This window comes from Aedes albopictus, chromosome 3 (genome assembly GCF_035046485.1).
Source record: "Aedes albopictus strain Foshan chromosome 3, AalbF5, whole genome shotgun sequence".
Classification (NCBI taxonomy): domain Eukaryota; kingdom Metazoa; phylum Arthropoda; class Insecta; order Diptera; family Culicidae; genus Aedes; species Aedes albopictus.
The window spans coordinates 369,635,142-369,657,494 of NC_085138.1; the positions used below are offsets into that span (position 1 = coordinate 369,635,142).

The following is a 22,353-nucleotide window of genomic DNA, read 5'->3' on the forward strand; positions in this document are numbered from 1 at the left end:
CCTTCGCCATGTGTCGTTCATGGAGTAGTTCCAATAAAAATCTTATCAATCTGAAGCGGCACCTTACCGAAAAGGAGTTGGAGATATTTTACTTCGACCTGGACGACATCAACTGGCCGGAATACATCAAGTGCTGTGTCAATGGAATTTCTCAACTGCTATCGAGACAAAACAAATCCTAAAATCAACTGGATGTGATATCGAAATAATTCTTGTACTCATCAACAATCTTTCACTGATTGCTTACTCCATAACATGTTTCGAAAAAAAAACTCCGCATTAAATAGCACAATTGACCAACCCCCATCCCCCTTCTCAAGCAGCACCCCTGCTCTGTCTCCGCTGATAACTCCTAGCCAGAGCTGCTTTTATACCCGGCAGGAAATTCCTAAAGTAATCACCCCAATCCAGCCGATCGATATCGAACTGCAGCAATGACCGTTCCTTGTCGCTTAATCGATTCAGCACCCGGCGCATGTTATCGTTCTGGACGGTCCATCCGTGCATGGCGAAGTAGCGTGCGGCGTCCTCGAGGGCGAACACCCGGTTCACTAATCGGAGGTTTCTGGAAATAAGAATAAATAATAATTAATGAATATTGGTTCAAATGTGTGCCGAATGGGGATCTCACTGTCGTTTCTTTCCCACTACCATCAGTAGCAAATCTGCAGCAACGGCTTGCAGTATGAACCACCAAACGAACATCTGCCGAAGGAAGCGAGAACTGGTCAGGACCAGGGCGTAGCGCCTGCAATGAGAGAGATAAAATATGATGGTCGATAATATATAAAAGACTATTGGTAAGAAGTAATTTTCTATCCTAAAGCACGTGCGTATAAGCGGATTAATAAGTCCAAATCCAATCATCACACTGAAAGCATGGATCTCGTCAAACTAACAACACATAAAAATAAGCTGAAAAGGCTACTCATTTGCTTGCTTACTCGTAGCAAACATTGAGTAGCATTTTGTTCTTGAAAATCCAAGTCAAAAATGCACTTAGACGCGTTTTAATTTCACTCCAAGATTTTATTTTTTCTTGATGAGTCAATTTTATCGTGAATGCAAAAACACAAACCATCAAAAATAAAGTGATTTTGATACTTCAGAAAATTCACAAATTTCGAATTTCGAAGTTGTCTGATTGACAAAGATTTCTAGGAAATAAAAAAAAACACAGATTAGGTATTTAGTAATTCACTTTTTCACAAGTGTTTGGTCCATACTAATTTGAAGAATAATAAAATTACTACAGGATTTCAGGTAGCGATTAAAAATATTAAAGGAAACTGTAATCAGAAACTAACAATCGCAAGCCACAAACAAGCATGCATGCTGAATTATTGCTTTTTAATAGTAATTATAGCGAAACTAAAATTATGCTGTACATATTACTGTACAAATGCTTTCTCAATTGAAAAAGTAGCCTTTCGTATTGGTATGAACGATGATAATTTGAAAGACTTTTCAGGAGTTCAATAAGATTTCTATTCGACTTACGACTAATTCCTTTACCAAATAGTTTAACGAGACCTTTTTCTGCTTCTTGTATAGTTTATGTACAAATTAGCACATGTATATGTATTCACAAGTATTCACAAGTCGAAGAGGTGCTTTCGTTTCATTATACAACAGTATGATCCATAAAAAATTGCGACAGTTTTCAAAGTCATCGTTCCCCTACTTCGAACTGATTAACCTTGCATGTATCCATTGGATAGTATAGTAGAGCCACTAATCTAATAATGGCAAAGGAACATAGACTGATTTCATGCACACACCTTTGGAAATATAACGTTGAACATATGGATGTCGAAATCGTCCACGTGCCAGAGGCCGTTTTTCAAGGATATAATTTTCTTTCAATTGCTTTCAATCACATTAAATCAAATTTTATTTTCAAAATAGTACTTTTATGGCTGGATAAGGTCTTCAGGAGTTCGTTGGTTCGTCGGACAAGAACGAAAAAGTATTAACTTATAAATTAAGAGACATTTTCTGAAAATTGAATTATTTGACAAAGTATAATTTTTAGAAAATATTATGTTTTAAGCATCAAATTGTTTTTATGTACTTAGTATTTGTACCTATCATAGAGGTAGGTTCATTGACAAAAAAATGTTTTGAAAAATGTTCAAACAGTGTTAAGTTTTTTATTAATTTATCTTAAATACGGGTTTTCAATATGTAGCACCTTTTTTAGGTTTTGTTTCCTAAACATTTGAAATTATTTTTAAAATATTTTTCAAACATGGACGTATTAAAGAGTACATATTTTTTCATGGTTTCCATGTGTTTAAATTTTTTTTATCTTAGTTCATTTTGCTCTGAAAATTAGAGGAAAACTTGATTTTATTTAGAAATTGTTAACAATTATAAGGTATTCCATATACGTAACCAATGAATATTTTGACAAAAATTATAGAGATCCTGTATGACAATGACCTCCTTATTGTATCCTAATCCAAAAAAGTTTAATTCATTAGGATTATTTCATTAAAAATAATCAAATACAGTGGTTTTTCGGTTTTATCACGGTCAAAAAAAATTTTACCGTGATATAAACGAAACCGTGAATTTGGCAAAACGAGAAATAAATGTAATTTTTTTATCCAAAATCGTTCAGCTGCAAAATATATGAGTCGTAGCTTATATTTTTTAACTGTTTTGGTGGACTGGACAATGCAGTATTGATTTTATATTGATTTCGGAATGTTTTACAACAAGTGTGATAGAAACGAAATGAAAATCGTGATATAATCGAACAGAAAACCGTGAATTTGGGCGAGTAGTGATTAAAACGACTAGTGATAAAACCGAAACGCTACTGTACCACAAAAAATGGAATTTCGCATTTTTTTTTTATGGGCCATACTGTACTTCGACTCAGAGTACATAATGGAGAACACGTGGTTTTTACTGAACAGCAGCTGAACTAATGTGATGTTCAGTTGTTAACCATAATGTTCTGTGCTAATTCACCATTGCTGAAGAGGAGTCCAAATGTGATCATTGTTAAACTACGGTAAATTTATGTGTAGTTATTTCACATTGAAATTGAAAAATTTGATTTTTTTTTCATTTTTAATCATGTTTGCTAAAGCTGAATAATAACTTTTCAGAATACTTGTAAATCGCTTTTAACATGAAACACATCAGTTGGTACACAACACTATGCTTTATAATTTCTCCAATATTGTGTGAATAAAACCCGACCCTGAAAAATACCCAATGTTAGAAGTATGCTGAATTACTTCGTCAAAAAGGTGATTGGCAAATGAGTGATTGTTAATTGATACAATTTATGAATCAGGCAAAAATTCGCAATGCAATTTCTAAAAAAAATTCACGCTCAGGATTCTACTCTTCGGTCTTTAAAAGACTTTTAATGAAAAAAGCCGTCTTATTGATTTGGGACACATGTGACGTTGCAGTAAGCAACGGGTATGAAGACTAGTAAAAAAGTAAAAACCCACGAATAAAAACTAAAATAAAAAAAAACAAACAACGATAAAAAATATATTGCTCTACCCTGTTCAATTATTGAACCAAACAGAGCAAGCAAAGCAAAGATAACCATACACATCCTAGTTGCTACTCTGTGATTGACCAGAACAATCGAAGTTGCACAGAGAACCAATGAATGTGAAATCTTGGGACTAGACACAATTCGAGAGATCAACATTTAAAAGTCAATGAGGGTGCGGGCCATGTCCTTACGGTCATCGGGAAAGGGAAGGAATGTTAGTTCGACAACCGTTGCTACTGGAAATCGTGAAATTCATAGCATCCTACGGAAAGAAGTATTTGTTAGTAGGGTAGGGTAAGGTGTGGATCTAGGAGCCACCTCTGGTAGGTGATATGATCCACTAGTTGTATGGCAATACACGACGCGGTCTTCATCACGATTATGAGTTTTTTGATCGCGATGACCACCCCACACAATAGTAAGAGTAAAACACATACGTCAATGGTCAATCAATGTTCAATGGCCCGAGCAGAAGAGAATAGCAACAGCATAATAAAATGTGTTATTTTGGAAAAATAACTGAGTAGCGGAAAGAGTTATTTTCATGTTATTTACATAACATATCCTGTTACAAACTTGTCTGTCATAAGCGGCAAAATAACAAAAATTATAACAAAAAAATGTTCCTGGAAGACCTGTTTAACAACATGTTTTGTTAGTTTCAATAACAAATTAATAGCAGCGAATTTTAAAAATATTTCAATAACAAATTTTGATATGAATACGTTATTGATAACAATCTGAAAACAAAATTTGCCTTTTTTCTGTTGCGGATAGGAACTCCTCCAAAGTCCCATATGCATTCAATGGGACACGCAACAATAGGATCTATTGTTAAATGTTACATTCATAATTGGGACGCTATTGTTGTCGCGATTTATTATCGAATACAGAGAGAAACAATAGTTTTCGTTTATTTTCCAAACAACTTACGATGAAAAACTACCGTCGTTTTGAAACCCTTTATTAGGTGATTTATTGTTTATAAGATTAATATACATTATTACCTCATTGATTGGCACATTTTTCCAAGTGAATCTAAGTGGGCTCCATGTTCGATGCAGTGAAATCAATAAAAATAAAATGTCTAAAAATAATCAATGGAGTTCTTGATGACTTTTTTTACATTTTTGTCGAAAATGTGTTGTTCGTCCTTGAATTCCACCAGTTGATCCAAAATATTTCATAAAATGGCTAACACTCTATTACACTCTCTATATTCGTATTCATACCTAACTGAAACTGAGACAAAAAAAACAGGTATACTTTTCAAACTGCTTATAAAACAAAAGGCTGATAAGTTGGCTCTGTCACAGTTAAAACGTTATGTCAGTAACAGAGGAACTGATGACAACATAATATTTTCCCTTACTGTTCCTCACGGAATGCTGTGAACAACGAAAATCTCGAATGGTGTAGTTTTGATTGCAAAGCTAGTTATGCTGTAATTTAATTGATCAAATATTTGTATAGTCTCAATCAGGGTTGTTAACGTTAATCAACGATTAACGCCGTTTCGTTAATTCGTTAACGTTAATTGTAACGATCAACGATTCTTCCGTTGATTTTTTGGAAGCGTTGATTAACGTTAACGTTAACGCGGAGCGTTGATTTAACGTTAACGACTCCGTTAATTTTACGTTAATTGTAGTACATATTTAATTGATACTAGACTGTACATTTAAGTGAATCTACTTGAGTCCAACCAAAAATTTCGGTAAATTTGTCGGAAAGGTGTGCAAAATCGACTAATTCAGATTGTTCTCAATTCAATTCTCTAAGTAATCAGTATCCTGAGATATATGGGATGGAAATTTTGTCAGTGTTGCATCCGCTTGTCTAAGATATCACGTAAATCACAGACAAATAGATGTGACACTAACGAAATTTCAATCTCATCTATCTCATGATCCTGATTACTTAGAGAGTTGGTGTCTTCGGCAAAGTAGTATGGCTGGTCAAGGACTAACCGATAATAAGACTTATGTTTCAAAATTCCACCGCTAGGCGGTGCTAGTGAGCTAACAAATTTTGTTTTTCATATATATCAGGAAAATTTGCAAAAAATTGCAACTAGCGCCGCCTAGCTGCAGAAACTTGAACCAAACGGTAATTATTCTGAAAGCCCTTGATCTACCAAACAATATTGCCAAAGACACCATCTTTCTACAAAATCAGGATGCTGAGATATGCGAAATTTAAAATTTGTTTGCTCTCTAGCGCCGCCTAGCGGTGGAATTTTGAATCTTAAGTCTTATTATCGGTTAGTCCTTGACCAGCCAAACAAATTAGCCGAAGACACCAACTCTCTAAGTAATCAGGATCATGAGATAGAGAGATTGAAATTTCGTTAGTGTCACATCTATTTGTCTGTGATTTATGTGATATCTTAGACAAGCAGATGCAACACTGACAAAATTTCCATCCCATATATCTCAGGATCCTGATTACTTAGAGAGTTGGTTTCTTCGGCAAAGTTGTTCAGCTGGTCAAGGGATTTCAGAATATGGGCCGTATGATTCGTGATTTCACTGCTAGGCGGCGCTAGCGAGCTTACAAATTTTACATTTCACATATCTCAGCATTCTGATTTTTCAGAAAGATGGTGTCTTCGGCAAAATTGTTTGGTAGATCAAGGGCTTTCAGAATAATTATTGTTTGGTTCGAGTTTCTGCAGCTAGTCGGCGCTAGTTGCAATTTTTTGCAAATTTTCCTGATATATATGAAAAACAAAATTTGTTAGCTCACTAGCACCGCCAAGCGGTGGAATTTGGAAACATAAGTCTTATTATCGATTAGTCCTTGACCAGCCATACAACTTTGCCGAAGACACCAACTCTCTAAATAATTAGGATCATGAGATATATGAGATTCAAATTTTTGACATTTGCATGGATGGCTACTGTGATCAACTCAATAGCTACTTAAGATGAGTCACGTTTTCACGACTGCAGCGATCGAAACGCTCTGTCGTGTTCGCGGCGTGCTCACCAGAAAGTAAACTCTAATTGAGTATAAACCAAAAATTAACTGGCAATATAGCGCTAGTTCGCTGCGCCATTTTTCGCTGTTTGTTAGCACAAGCAGCAACCAGAAGCAAGAAGAAGAAGAAGAAGAGTCACGTTTTATAATTGTCCACAACTAGGGGCAAGACAGATACAGCGAGAGTAACTCTGCTATCGAAGTGTTGTTCAGAATTCCTCTGGATAGCTCTGGATCACTCTGGTTTTCCCAAAATGTTGCCTGATACCAGTGAAAATTCGAGCAGTCTTGCCCGATATCCCGCTTCGCAGAGACGTTTCTGAATGGAATCGAACAAAAAGCGTTACTCAGGATTGCTCAGAGTTGCTCTGGATTGCACAGTGTCTTGCCCCTAGGTCCACAAGCAACATGTGGATAGCCTAAAAACACCGGCCGATAGTGATGGACGAAATTAGAGCGCTTTGGGCACTTCCAGTCCCAAAGACGAGCGCGCTGGGTGTACATATTGCATAACAAGCGCGCCCAGTTTCACAGCTGAAGGTGCATAATGCACCAACACCATTACTTCCTTCCGAAGCATAAACTCACGCTTCCTGAGTAAAGTCGGCAAAGCATTTTGCAGGTTCTTGACGTGGACGATATAGACGAGTGCACCGCCCGCTGGAAGTTCACTCGGGCAGCGAATTTTGACACCACAGTGGGGTCGACTCTCAACAAGTTCTACCATGAGTTCTACCTAGCTAAAGCTATTTGTTTAATTTATTGCAACTAGTTTTCGCGATGAAGTTGCAAAAATATGATCTTGTGCATTAAGTATATGCATATGCACCACTTTAAATGGAAATTCATATAAGAAATCAAAGAATAAAAATAATATTTAATATCAGCGCATTTTAGTAATGCATCTCTGAGCAGAAGTTGTTGAGAGTCGACCCCGCTGTGCTGTCAAAAATTTTCAGGCTTAGTGAACTCAATGTTCATCGGTGCACTCGTCTATAGATTCAATTATGACACTGTTGGTCAAATGCCGGCGCACAAGTTCCTAAAAAAAATTTCTTGCTAGTGAGAAATGAAAAAAAAAAATCTTGTCAAACACAAATAATAATCTACCCGAAAACTGAAAAAAAAAACCACAAGTGTCACACAGATCACAAAGCATATCACATCAATTAACGCCAAAATTAACGGTATCCGTTGACGTTAATTTAACGCATTCCGTTGACGTTAACGTTAACTGGCTAGAAAATTAACGCAACGCCGTTGACGTTGATTCGGACGAAAATTAACGTTAACGGCGTTAATCGTTGATTAACGTTAACAACCCTGGTCTCAATGACACAATAATAACTGAACTTGTGCTACAACAAAACATGTTATTGAAATGTAATTTAAAGAAAATATACCAAGAGCACGATCATAACAAAATAAGATTGCCCAACAGAACATGTTATGGAACGGTGATGACTTAATAAGTTAATAATAACAAACCGAGATATAAAAACAAGTTTTGTGATTCCGTTGTTATTATTTTGATATTTTCCTCTGCTCGGGGGTCGTCCAAAGTCAAACGACTCAATCCATGATTATACTTAAAGCATCTCCAATGGAAGTTTTGCTATATCTTTTATGTAGCATGTTGAAGTTTTGTTCATCTTCAAATTAGGTTATATGTGCCATCAGTAATCTCACGCTCCCATATTCATCCTATTCGAAAACAGGCAATTACAGCACCGATTGATGGCGTTCTTTTTGTTTTCATGGGTGCTCACTTCTAACAAAAAAATAGAAAAATAAGAAACAAAACAAACAGCGCTTCAATCCTTTGTTTATCGTAGGATGCAAATGGGAACCACGTGCTTAATAAGGGAACCAATACCCTACCATAACTTCTGAAGCGTAATCGTAAGATTCGATTATACATAAATTGTATCTCAACGGATTATGAACAAGTATCCTGCCGGTTCATAAACTATAGTTGCATAATTCATACAAAATTTTTGGATTTTCCATTATATTGAACGAGCACAGTATTTGTAAATTGGAAGTTAAGGTATGATCATACAGTTTGATTGTAACTACAGTATGCGGCAGGAAAAAATGCGAAAGTGTTTTTCAACTTCAAACCTCATTTTCGTCCATTTGACATTAACCAATCTATGTTTCAACGTTCCATGATCTATAATAGGCTAGTTTTCTGAAAAGTTAATTAAAAAATTTCCCATTTTGGTCACTAACCTTTACAGGGCGGCGCCTGAAGATGAAGACAACCAGAATTTTCAAACCGCATAAAATCGCACAGGTCGCTAAATTTCGCATCTGATAAAACAAAATTTTTGATTTTCTCTACAATATCATCAAATATATGTACTTATTTCATCTGGTATGTGAAACTACATGGCTCTGGATCAGTGTGGTCTGGTTGTTCATCGAATTTGAGCTAATTTTGTTACTGTTATAGTCATTTTGTTTAATGACCATTGGGCGCGCAGTTTATTGATATCCGCTAATTAGGCCTACATTATCACATGTTAAACATCAAATGTGTTCATTTTTATTTTTCAGTGCTAGAAAATAGACATTGACTGATACACTGTCTTGAAAAAATAGTCATATATATCCCATATTTAGCGTGTAATAGTGCCTTGAACTTTTCGCATTTTTTCCTGCCGCACCCTGTACTTTCAAATATATTGTTTATTTTCCTCTGTATGAATTGTTTATGTTGCAAAAAACCTTGAGGGTCAGTGTACTTATTTTAGGATTACTCAATATTTTTTTCCGTATTTTACGAAATACAAAAAGGGTTAGAAAAGTTTGGTATCTATGAAAATTACTGAAATCTTTAATTTTCTGGAACAGCTAAAGAAAAAGATACCTGGAAATCCATGATCAATTAATTCAGAAATTTCTAGGAGCTTTACAATATTTCTTTGAGGTGAAACATCAGCGAATACTCCAGTTAGCCTAGTGGTTAAGGCTATGGATCGCCAATACGGAGACGTCGGGTTCGATTCCCGTTCTGGTCGGGAAAATTTTCTCGACTCCCTGGGCATAGTGTATCATTGTGCTTGCCTCACAATCAACAAATTCATGCAATGGCAGGCAAAGAAAGCCCTTCAATTAATAACTGTGGAAATGCTCAAAGAACACTAAGTTGAAGAGAGGCAGACCAAGTTCCAATGGGAACGTAGAGCCATAGAGAAGAAGAAGAAGATCAGAGAATACAAATATGGCTGCCACAATAGCCGATTTAAACACCTACTCACGATTTCAAGAGCAGTTTTCTTCAGAATTCGTAAACTAAAGTGTCTGCTTTGGAAAATCTGCATCTTTTAGAAAGTGATCAAAATCAGGATAAATTAATGCAGTCAACGCTTTTCTGTTACTGAAAGCCGAAAAATGCCTCTAAAGTTTGTATGCAAATTTGAAGAAGGATTACTTGATGTTTCACCGTAAGCATTATAAAAATTCTTCCAATATTTATCGTAAGAAATAATTTGTCGGCATGAGTTTCTGGATCTGCAAAATTTTCAGGAGTTACCATTTTTTTTCTTAAAAAAATCATCGGCAAACTCTTCAGCAATACCGCAAATCCGAGGTGGAATTGATCACTTCAAAACAACTTTTGCAGGTTACATTTGCAGCATTTCAAATATTGGCAAAATAATTTCTGCAAAACAAGTACCGGGTGGTTCATTATGAAACTACGTGACGTAATTTAGTTCAACAAATTCATACTTTAAGTTAAACAACTTAAAAAATCTAAAATTTTAAAAATGCCACTTTGGAGCGAAATTGATCGGCTGGTAAATGAATGTTAAATACCCACGCTGAATAAGATCAAAATGAAATTTTCAATCTAGTAAAGTAATCTAAGTAAATAATTTTGACCAATAGTAATTAATTTTGGCCCACTGTGCACACCAAACGCACACCACATATAAATAGTAGCATAAGAAAGGTAAATAAAATCAGTTGGGCATTCCTTCGCGGTTATACTTATCCCGTTCTTGTTCGGTTTCTTTCGATGTCCGAAAGATGCTAATTGGCGACGATTTAGCTTATCCGTCCGCTAGTGCAGTGCAATTCTCAATTGTGCTCTAATTCATTTTTATTTTCCATGCTATCGCTTTAGTTTACAAAATTTGGGGTGGAAACTGTATTAATATTCTGCAACAGAACATTTATTATTGGAGAACCTGAAAAGTACTGCTAGCTTAAGAACAAAATTAGCTCTTCATATTTCCATCTGCAACATCCAGAAACCGAAAGATCTGAAAATTACTGCTCAAGATCAAAATCAGTTCTTCCACACATTCATCTATAACATCCGAAAACTGTAAGATATGAAACCTACTATACAAGATCAAAATTAGTTCTTTCACACACTCATCTACAACATGGCGCGACCAAACCAACACAACTACCATGAGCCGCAAACACCTTGGAAAACGTAGAACTTGATGCTCTTGTTACCTCTTGCTTCCAGATATGAGTCGTAGTGCAGTGGTAATGTCACTGTTCATAAATCACAAGGTTATAAGTTCGATTCTAGTCGCAGCCATATTTTTTATTTTTTTTTACTCTTGTCCATCTGTCAGATCATTTTTTGATATTGGTTAGATGTTCTACAGCCCAGATCTCCCCAGATATTAGTTTGATCTTATAATATCTAAATGAGATATTATTATGTTCTTCCCCATACTAATTTTTGATCTCATTTTTGATCTTTATATCTCTTATGTCAAACAAATCTATAGCTTATTATGATCTAGAGTACTTCACCGAGTAATATCTAATGATGACATTGTTTTGATGTTTACTTCTACTCCTGCTGAATACCCGGGGGAGTGAATCTGGATAAAGTAGAAGTGGAATTGCGATAGAAGAGCAAAAACCGCTGGGAAAAGTGTCCCACGATCAACCGTAGATAGAAGAGTGGTGAAGTGCTAAACAATGAAAAATTCAAATTTTGAAATTGACCATTAAACGCCTAAAAATATGCAATTTCTTTTGAATCAAATTATTGTGATTGAAAATAAATCACTTTTTTACTACAACTGAAACTTTTAAAACTGTTCCATATCCAAAATAGCTACATCACATCACAATTAAGGTTGCCAAAAAATGTGAAAACTGAAAGTATACAGGAACTCCTAGTGGCAATCGATTGTTAGTACCAATGGTTTCGGTTATGTAAGAATAACATAGAAAAATCCTTAAAAAAAAGTAACACAAGACGTTTTTTTTTTTTCAAAAATTGAATTTCCACAATCATCTATGGACATCTAGGAACTAGTTAAGACAAAAAATTTATGATCATAACGACGTGCAGGAATTGCTAATATGCAATAACAAATTAGTCCGCGAATGATCAATTCCACCCCGGTTTACGGTACCTTGGAAGATTCGTTAAAAAAAACCGTCGTTGGGGGTGACAATGGGCCAGAGGGTCGAGATTGGAATAAAATATTATCTAAAATATCTCATGAAATATTGCGAATATCGTATGGTGTCATCCATGTAGCTACCAGCAGTTCCTGTCAAAAAATGAGGTTTCTAAAGCAATAACGGGGCATCTACCCCCTCCCCCTTCATACGGGGTTTTCCTAGGTTAAATACATTGCTTTTCACACTTTTCAGAACTCCCCACCCCTCCCCCCTCTAAACAGGACGTACTTTATGGGTGCACCCTTAGTTAATTTTTGATAAATCGTCGAAAAAAGCTTGAAAATAAGGCCTTTTTAAAATGCCACTTTCAAGGTTCGAAACTACATATTTTTAGGTGGATTGATACTTTCTAGAATCTCAAACTCATATTTATCATATACTAGCTGTCCCGGCAAACTTTGTCTTGCCAATCTTGTGGTGGTTTGACAGCTTTTGAGCTAATTCAAGCAACGCACTCTAGATTGGTTTAATTTCGATCGAGTGGATTTTTTTCCCAGCTCATGCAAAGTCAATACTTCATCATTTTTCTTACTTTTTCAGATGATTTTCGTAAATTCTGCATATAAACACAGCATATAAACACAGCCACCATGAATACGAATCAAACCCTGCATAAATCATCCTGATCGGTTCACCCGTTCGTGAGTTTTGTTGCCTCAAAGGGACTTCAAACTCATTTATATATATATAGGGGAAATTGTGTGTTTTCGGCAGTTTTGTTCTCTTCGTCATGGAAGGTTTTTTGAAAGCTGTTGAACTCAGAGTTGACCTCAAATCCTTCCCAACCAAGCTGAATAATATGCCCAAGTTTTAGGAAATTTGGCCGACAAAAACCCCCCATGACGAAGAGAACAAACCTGCCGAGAATACCCATCGTCACCCTATATAGATTACATTATTGGTAAGTAGTATTAACCTTGACCAGAACTTTAATAACTTGCTTTTTTGTTAACGCGAAACAAAGTCGGTGCTCTTGATCCATTCTCACTCCCTCAAAGGGGAATCTCTTTACAAGTATTATTAAGTTCTTCTTTTTCTTTATGGCTCGACGGCCCCACTGGGACTTGGTCTGCCTCGCTTCAACTTAGTGTTCTTTTGAGCACTTCCACAGTTATTAATTGAAGGGCTTTCTTTGCCTGCCATTGCATGAATTTGTATATTGTGAGGCAAGTACAATGATACACTATGCCCAGGGAGTCGAGAAAATTTTTCCGACTGGAACGGGAATCGAACCCGCCGTCTCCGGATTGGCGATCCATGGCCTTAACCACTAGGCTAACTGGAGACCCAGTAGTATTATTAAGTTATTCATAATGAATATCAATTGGCATTTTTCAGAGATGATCGATGGCTATACCTTAAATATTTGAGTTAGAGCCATTTTTCGTTGACGTTCTTGAAGGACTATAGCCAACAAGTTCGTCATAGGGGCTGTCCGTAAACCACGTGGTCATTTTTTGGGACTTCTCAATTTGTGCTTTTTTACATTGGACACAGAAACGACATAAACGAAGTTACTAATGCAAAGACGCATGGTCACTAACAGTGTATCTGAGGTATAAATTGATTGTAAACTAAAACCGTTCATAACACAAACAGATGTTTTATAATGACTCCGTCTCTGGCACTTTTTTCGTTGCAATTCAGTCGTTTTAAAGACGATTGGTTCAAACGGCACCACTTTCAATATAGGGTGCCTGTACCAGTCATCGCACTACCTAAGGACGAACTCCAGGGGGGGAGGAGTAGCCATTGCTCTACGAAACAACATGAATTGCAGCCTGTTGCCGAGCTTTCAACTGAAGACCATCGAAGCCGTCGGAGTGGAGGTGACTACCTCTGCCGGTGACATCACCCTCATCGTGGCATACTGCCCAACTCAAGTAGACACGGTAGAGGCAGCCAACAACCTCCGCAGAGACATAATCAAGCTAACTCGGCGGCAGGGGCGGTTCATTATCGCAGGAGACCTCAATCCCAAGCACCAGGCCTGGGGCAACACTAGAAGTAACCGCAACGGAAACATCTCGAGCAAAGATCTGGAGGAGGACCACTACAACATCCTTGGTTCGGACAGTCCCACCCGGTTGAACCGGTCTGGGGCCCACGCCACGCTGGACCTCTACATCAGCAACATGGACAACATCTCCAAGCCGATCACACACCTGGAGCTCAGCTCGGACCACTATCCGGTGGTGGCCGAAGTTGGCTCTTCGGTTGGTCGGTACGATCGGACCCGGCGTAACTATCACAGAGTGAACTGGGACCGGTTCCAGAGGTGTGTTGACGACGGCATCGACTACCAGGTGCGGCCAGAGACTCCTGATGACGTGGACCAACAGCTGCACTCCATTGAGGCGGCAATCTCCCAGGCCCGGAAGCGATGTGTTCCTGAATCGACACTGGTAAGCAACACTTTGACCATAGGTAGACTCACTAAAGACCTCATAAGACTCCGTAACACCACTCGCAGGCAGTACCAGCGTACTGGTCTGCCTGATTCAAAAAACCCAGGTCAACCGTATGACCAAGATAATTCAGTCCAGAATGGTGGACCTCAGAAACAAAGACTTTTCTTCCAAGATCCGCGCTCTTCCAGATCGTGCCAGACCTTTCTGGAAAATTACAAAAATCCTGAAAACTAAGCCAAGGCTCATCCCACCGCTGATTCCCCTTGACAACAATATTCCAGTCGATCGCTTGGTAACCCCTGATGAGAAGGCTGCTGAAATAGGTCGGCATTTCGTCAGTTCCCACAACCTTGGTCTTGACATAGTCAGTCCGCATGAAGCAGCTGTAACTGAGCATGCAAACAACCTACATCTCTTCCCCAACAACTTTTCGGAGGAGTTGGAGATCACAGCTGACGAATTGTCGGCCTATATCAAATCGTCTAAAAATATGAAGGCCCCAGGTTTCGACAACATCATGAACTTGGAACTCAAACATTCGAGTCTCCAGTTCTACCAACATCTGGCACTGATTTTCAATCAGTGTCTACGCCTAAGCTACTTCCCATCATCTTGGAAGCTAACAAAGGTGATCCCCATCCAGAAACCTGGGAAGGATCCTTCCTCGCCAAAAAGCTATCGCCACATCAGCCTTCTCTCAGGGTTATCAAAACTTTTCGAAAAAGCTATTTACATTCGGCTCCTAACATCTGCCGAACAAAACAACATCTTGCTCGAAAAACAGTTTGGTTTTCGGCGTGGTCGATCAACCGTTCACCAGCTGTCTCGAGTCACCAACGTCCTCAAACGGAACAAGTCGTTAGCTAAATCTTCTGCCATGGCGCTGTTAGACGTTGAGAAAGCATTTGACAACGTCTGGCACGATGGCCTGGTGTACAAGCTGCAAAGGTACAATCTTCCCAGCTTCCTTGTCAAAATCATCAAAAACTACCTGTCGAACAGAGCATTTCAGGTCTCAATCAATGGAGTCAACTCTAATGCCCAGAACATCCCTGCCGGTGTCCCTCAAGGAAGCATATTGGGCCCACTGCTGTTCAATTTGTTCACATCTGACATGCCTCCACTACCAGATCGCGGAACTCTATCGCTGTTCGCCGATGACACGTCCGTCATATACAGTGGCAGGGTCACTCGAACGCTGACAGCCAAACTCCAACGAGGCCTGAATGCTCTAACAGGCTACCTAACTAGCTGGAAGATATGTGTCAATGCGGCGAAGACCCAGGTCATCCTCTTCCCATACTCAAAATCCCCACGACTTGTTCCGGCTGAGGACTGTAAAATCATGCTTAATGGATCAGCAGTGGAGTGGTCCGATTCGGTCGACTACCTAGACAGTAGACCACTAGACCACTAGACAGTAAGATGATCTTCAGGCAGCAGATCGACAAAACTTGTAACGTTTTGACGTTTTTATTCTTTTAAGTAAAATAAAGTTTGAATTCAATTAGATTAAATTGATATATTTTTTGAATATTTTGATTTTGATTTTAGAATTTGTTTTTTTTTACAATTAATTATTAGTTTTCATGATTATTTTAGTTAATTTGTAGCTTTTAACGTTTTTATCTTTTCAAGTAAAATCTTAATTGAATTGGATTCGTTGAATCTGCCTTAGAGTTTGAACCTTTTCATTTAGTAGAGATTATCCATTTCATAGAAGGTATGTGTCTAGGCTAAGCTAATGACGATTCATGTTATGTATCTTATAGGGTTTTTTCGATGGCGCAAAATAGATTTGCAGCCATGTGCGAGTTGAATTTGGCGCACTTGTAAATAATTGTTTGTACATTCAATAGACGACTGCTTCAATAGCAGGAAATTTACTTGACTACAGAAATCGACTTGACTCCATCACTTTATAGTTAAGTCGGCTGGAGAGCAGAAGTGAGCTTCGGCGACCTTCTCCCAGTTTTTAGTTTTTTAAGGTGCGTAGTGTTTCTTAGAGTTGAAGTTTAGTAAATTTGTGTTGTTTGAAGTGAGTTTAATTTGAATTGTCTTTGTTCTCGTTTTGTAGTGCTTAAAAATTGGATTTTGTCGCCAGGGGCAGACACTCTGCTTCCTGAGCATTCGTTTAATTTTCCAAAAGGTAATTGTATAATTGAATTTGTTTTAGTGTATATTGTTCTGATTTGTGTTCGTCTTTGGACCTCAGCGTCCAAAAAGACGCTTTTTATTTTGGGCTTCAAGCCATTTCCGCTGCTCCTCGCCCGCCAAAACTGGCAGCCAAACGGAGCAGGGATCACGTCCGGCCTACCTGCGTACAGTTTACGTACGATCGGGCAGAGTACCGGACCGCCGACACTCCCCCGAACGATAAGGAGAGCGCGACGTCGACGATTGGCCACGGAAATGCACCTACAACGGAAAAGCCTGCGCAGGTACGTCGTTTTGAGTTCATGGCCATGATCATACACACACACAACACACATGATCATACACATACACAACACACAAACGGATAATCTCTACTAAATGAAAAGGTTCAAACTCTAAGGCAGATTCAACGAATCCAATTCAATTAAGATTTTACTTGAAAAGATAAAAACGTTAAAAGCTACAAATTAACTAAAATAATCATGAAAACTAATAATTAATTGTAAAAAAAAACACACACACACTTGACGAGCATTTGTAAAAGACAATATACATACGAACGAATTCAATTGTTTTAGTTTTTCTTTGTTTTATAATTATTTTTTTGTTTTATTCCTTAAATTCATTCAAATAAATTCACTTCAGTGACACCTAAATGTTCTCTTGATTGCTTACTTGTTGTGTATTCAGTTTTTCTCTCCCGTTTAGTGTAAATTTCCGTTATTGTTTCAGTTTAAACGTTATTTGTATTAAGTTTTTAGTACGTTTAAAGATTTTGAGCCACGGCCGTTCGAGAAAGCCTTGAGGTAAGAGTCGTCTTGGTCGGGCAAACTTAAATATGAACCGGTGGTCTCTCGTTCGCGAGAGTGGCGCAAAAGCCATCGCGTTTTGACAATCTCTCAGCTAATTCGGCGAACGGTTACATTGGCGCCCAACGCTAACTGAGAATAGGACTTCCACTCTTCAAAATCGATATTGCGTCTAGGATTGAACGAGCTGAGGTTGTTGGGGTCATTAAGGAAAAGGTTGGGATAGAGTTCGGAGTTGATTTAGATTCGAAAGGATTTTGAGTAATTTTGGAGTCAAACGACCGTTCGAAAGCCCTGAGGAACTTGTCTCAGCAAAGTCGGGCAAACAACAGACTGGTGGTCTCTCAGACGAGAGTGGCGCTTAAGCCACCAGGTTTACCAAACCCTCGTGCGAGTTTTAGAACGGTTACAAACTGTAACAAAATGCAACATTCTCCTGAGACTGTTGTACCCATTGATCAACCGCAAGTCGACTCTGTCCCTGAAGAACAAACTTGCTGTCTATAAGCAAATCATCCTTCCTGTAATTGAGTATGGCATGCCGGTCTGGAAGAGCTGTGCAAAACCCCATCATCTTAAACTACAAAGAGTCCAAAATAAGTTCCTCAGAATGATCACCCCAACTCGGACACGAACATCTGAGGTCCACCGTCTGGCTGAAGTCAAACTCCTCAACGACCGATTTAGTGAGTCTATCGAACGGTTCAAAGTCCGTTCCCGCCTGTCAGATCAACAGGCTATCCGGGAGCTATTCCCCACCCCTAGGTTATCAAATTTGTATTAAACTGTAGTTAGGTAGGATTTTGAAATTAACAAATTAAAAACACCAATGCTCCAAAGAGCTGTCATGTAAATTAGATTCTAATCAAAATTCCAAACTAAAACAAAACTAAAACAACAGATTAAAACTAAAGATGAAGTATCTACGGATAAAAACACTTGATTTGTAAAAACAATGTAACAAAACAAAAAGTGAAAATAAAGAATGATTTTAAGTAAGTGAGTAAAGGAAAACTATTTCCACAAAAGTAAGAAGAAGACCGACGAATGGTGTCGATATGTCAAATGATTGATTTGTTTTCATGCTTTACAGGAAAAATATAGAAACTACCTTTAATATTTATTACGGCGTGTGCCAATGATAGGAACCCTGTACCAGTTATGGATACATTTTTTTAATTTCGGTTCCACTTCGCACTATTTACATACATTCCTTATGGGATTAGCCATAACTGGTACACTACCCGACTAGAAAGTTTTAACAAAAATATAACATAATTATAACAAACCATGATATTTATAACTCATTGTGATATAATCATGTTCAACCACCTTGGTGTTTTCAAAATACTATAACTCAAATATATCACATTATGACATAAATGTTGTTTGATAACTCATTGTATTATAATTTAGTTTTGATTTACGACACTTAGAAAATAATGTTACAAAATTGTATCACATTTTGATAGAAACTTGTAATTCTAAAGCTGAGATTCATATCACATTTTGTTATAATTTTGATCTGATTATAACAAAATAGGTTATTATCTTGATTAGACCAGTGTACTTTATGTTGCAATTTTAGTTATTTTAACATCATCCTGCATCTAGTTTATAACATAATAAGTTATTGAAAAAAATTATAACATCATAACACAATATGATATAAACATGATATAATTTTCTAGTCGGGTATGGCGAAATAGGGTGCAAGGAAGCCAACATTTTTAGGAAAATTATTTATTTCTCTCATAACTTGACCAAATTGTGAAGTTCGAATGATTGCTATCATCTTTTGTGAACGTGATCTTTCGTTCACACATTTTTTCTTGTTGATTTGCATCGTTGGAGGTTGAAAATCAACTATGACGAATTTTAGGTACTATAGCCATAACTGGTACACTGAGCCTAGTTTTACATAAATTATAAGAACTTGTTAATGCCCAAGTGTGTTGTTTGGGTTCTGAGTTGTTTCTCCATCTAGATCACTGGTGGACTGTTTAGTTAAAATACAAAGTTTTTGATTGTGTTTTATGATTACCATGTTATTCGCTGACATTGCCAGTGAAAACATTACTCCTCTTCCCAAAGGTTGCGCAAGTTTCGTGGGTTCATATCGACATAGTGCAGTGAATTTTCGCATATAATGCAAAATATTTGCATAAATGATAAATAAAAATGGTTTTAATCAACCAATAAATAAAAATGGTCATTTCAACCAAAGCATTAAAATTTTCTATAAGTATTTGTTTGTCCAGATGATTGCAAACACGGGCTTCAATCTATTCAAAACAATTCCATTCTTTCTCATTTATTGGTGACTCTTCACATCATTTTATTGCTCCATTCCTGATTTTGAGAGACGCGGTGTGGTTATTTAGCTGCCGATTTGGCAGCACGACACGAACAAAAATTTTACGATTTATTTTTAACGAGCTTTGATCGAACACTTTTGCAATGCTTGTTGGGTAAGTTGAATTTTGGCGAAGTGCGCTATCTGTCACATAGATGTTGTAATGATATGAATCTTAAATTGATTACACTGCTAGCGTTCGTCAGTACAAAACATTCTAAAAAGCAGGTTATTTATTGATTCGACATCACTTCAACATCATTTTTGAACTCGGTAAGCAGATGATCATTTTTAGTGTAGAGTCGTCCCCGAAAACGAGAAGAAAAAAATGCAGTAGCGCATTTTTTTTCGACATCCCATACAAGGCTGATCTATCAAAATAGATTTTTGTTCTATTTTTAAGCCAATCTGCTCACTTCATACATTTCATTCACCGTAAATAATACACTGATTGAGCTGACATTATTTACTGTAACTCGCATAACATCTTTTGTTTCAAATGTAATTGGGAAAGAATTATTCAAGTGAATTTTTCTCATGAAAAAAAACTGCAGATCTCGGAGTCTGCACTTGATTATATGTATGTTCATAAAAAATATTAGACGTTGATATGACTTCATAAAATTCGTTTTATTTTTTAAACTAGTGATATCTATTAGTCAAGTTCTGAGATATTGATTATTGTTAATTAAAATTGTCGACTCCATAGTTTATGCATCAAACGTGACAAATTTGAAAATTTCCGAAATTTGCTAGCAAAAGTTGTAACAAAAACTGAAAATAATAATTAACTCATACTCACCCAAAAAAGCGCCCCAACCGTGTCTCGCATCCCTTTGAGATCCATTTCCCGAAGTCACCCCACCTAATGTTGTTCGCATCGGTTGCATAATTGTACACAGGAACTGCTTTCCGCTCACTTGAAGTTCCTGCAACTCTGCTGCTAGCCGTTTCAGCTCCCACGGCCAACAGTGCCGCCACACAGTAATCCACCGGTACCGTATGGCTGGGAATCTCCCGCTCTGCCATGCAGCAGTAGAATTTTCCCTGAATCATCGGAACACACATGCCGGAGATTCCGTTGAAATTATCCACCCAACCGGGAATCGGCTCCTGGTAGGCAGACGTTACCACAGGCGGACGAAATATGCAAATTGGCAGGTGGGCGTACCGTTGCTGGATCATGGCTTCAGCACACTTCTTGCTGAAGGTATAACTGTTGGGCATCGTTCCCAGAATCGAAGGAGTCAGTTGCGCCTTTTCGGTGTCTTTCAGATGACTTAGAATCTCTAACACATTACTGTAGCCACCGAAAGGTATATCGTCGAAAATTTGCTCTTCTATCCGCGGTCGATTGCAGTTGGAATAGAATGTGGACACGTGTACGATCGATCGTACACCTGTCATCTGACCCACAATATCGAACAACTTCCGGGAACAAACTACGTTGGTATCCAGAGCGGACTCGATGCTCTCGTTGAATTTCACCGAAGCCATCACATTGAAAACGACTGTGACTTCCGATAGTAGCAACTCCTTGTCTTGGGCACTAATGATCTTCTCATTTTGAAAATTCGTTTCGATCACATTCACTTTGGCGAACACACTTGCCGGATTCGAATGGCCATTTCTGATCACGTTGAAAATCGGTTCCTGGAAAATTTCCTTCAGCCGATCCTTGGCTCGCACATTTCGCTTCTCACGAAGCAACAAGTAAATCTTCTTCACATCAAAACACCGCAGCAGCTTTTCAACCAACACTTTCCCTATAAATCCTGTCCCTCCCGTGATCAGAACGACCGAATCCTTATAGAAATCCGCCGCGCCCAAATCGTTCGTCGAGCTGCCCACTATCAAATCACCCATTTTCACTGGCTTCACTGGTAAAACTTTTTTCTTCTCAAAATTGGACAAAATCACCCAACTTCTTCCACATCCGAGCGATCGCGTCCGTCCGAGTTGAGTTCTTGATCCCAACTGAAAGTCGCGCATCCCGCGGAGGAGTTCTTGAAGCAAGAACTAATCCTTCTCTGTGTGGCTTCGGCCGGCCGGGTCCAGCCTCCCGCGACCTGTACGGGCGGTTTGTGCGTGTGCTGTAGAAAACGAACAAAAAAAAGTGCTCCATTCAAGAGGATCGTGACCCAAGCGGGGCGGAATTGAAAAAAAAAATGCCGCGAAATCATTTTTGCGCTGATCTGCTGATCGAGGGTGAGGAAGAACAGCGGTTCCCAGTGTGATATCTGATCGCAATGGGAGTTTGTCTTACACTTGAATTAAGAGAAAGCGCGATCTGAGATAGTGGAGCCCGATTAGAACTTATGGTAATTCAATGATATAATGAATTTAAATTTCTATATCTATACGTTGTTATGACGATACTATTATTAATTTTGAATCGGAAAAAGTCTCAGTAAAGGCACGGTAAAGGCTGAGTGTTTCACGTAATTCAGATCCCATTGAGTTCCAATAGCCTCTGCCCAGCAACTGTTACCTATCCCTAGCTCCGCGTGGCATCGGGCGGGCTGCGCAAACTTAGGGAAGATGGTCCTGTTGTCTCTTCAACAACACAGTCTTTCAAAGTTTTGCTCAAATAGCATCATATTAGACAATCTCCGGTAGGGATTTTTGGGGGGAATTCCTCGAGAAATCCCCGGAGTA

General features: G+C 38.1%; 1 protein-coding gene across 1 annotated transcript; it reads right to left on the minus strand.

Annotated features, from left to right (window-relative positions):
• Window positions 1-195: 195 nt before the first annotated feature.
• On the minus strand, window positions 196-21,754 carry LOC109432268 (fatty acyl-CoA reductase wat). The gene is made up of 3 exons (XM_019708601.3): window positions 20,498-21,754; window positions 632-748; window positions 196-565 (listed from the first exon to the last, which is right to left on the minus strand). The coding sequence occupies exons 1-3, from the start codon at window positions 21,685-21,687 to the stop codon at window positions 316-318; spliced, it is 1,557 nt and encodes a 518-aa protein (XP_019564146.3). The 5' UTR covers window positions 21,688-21,754; the 3' UTR covers window positions 196-315.
• Window positions 21,755-22,353: the final 599 nt, after the last annotated feature.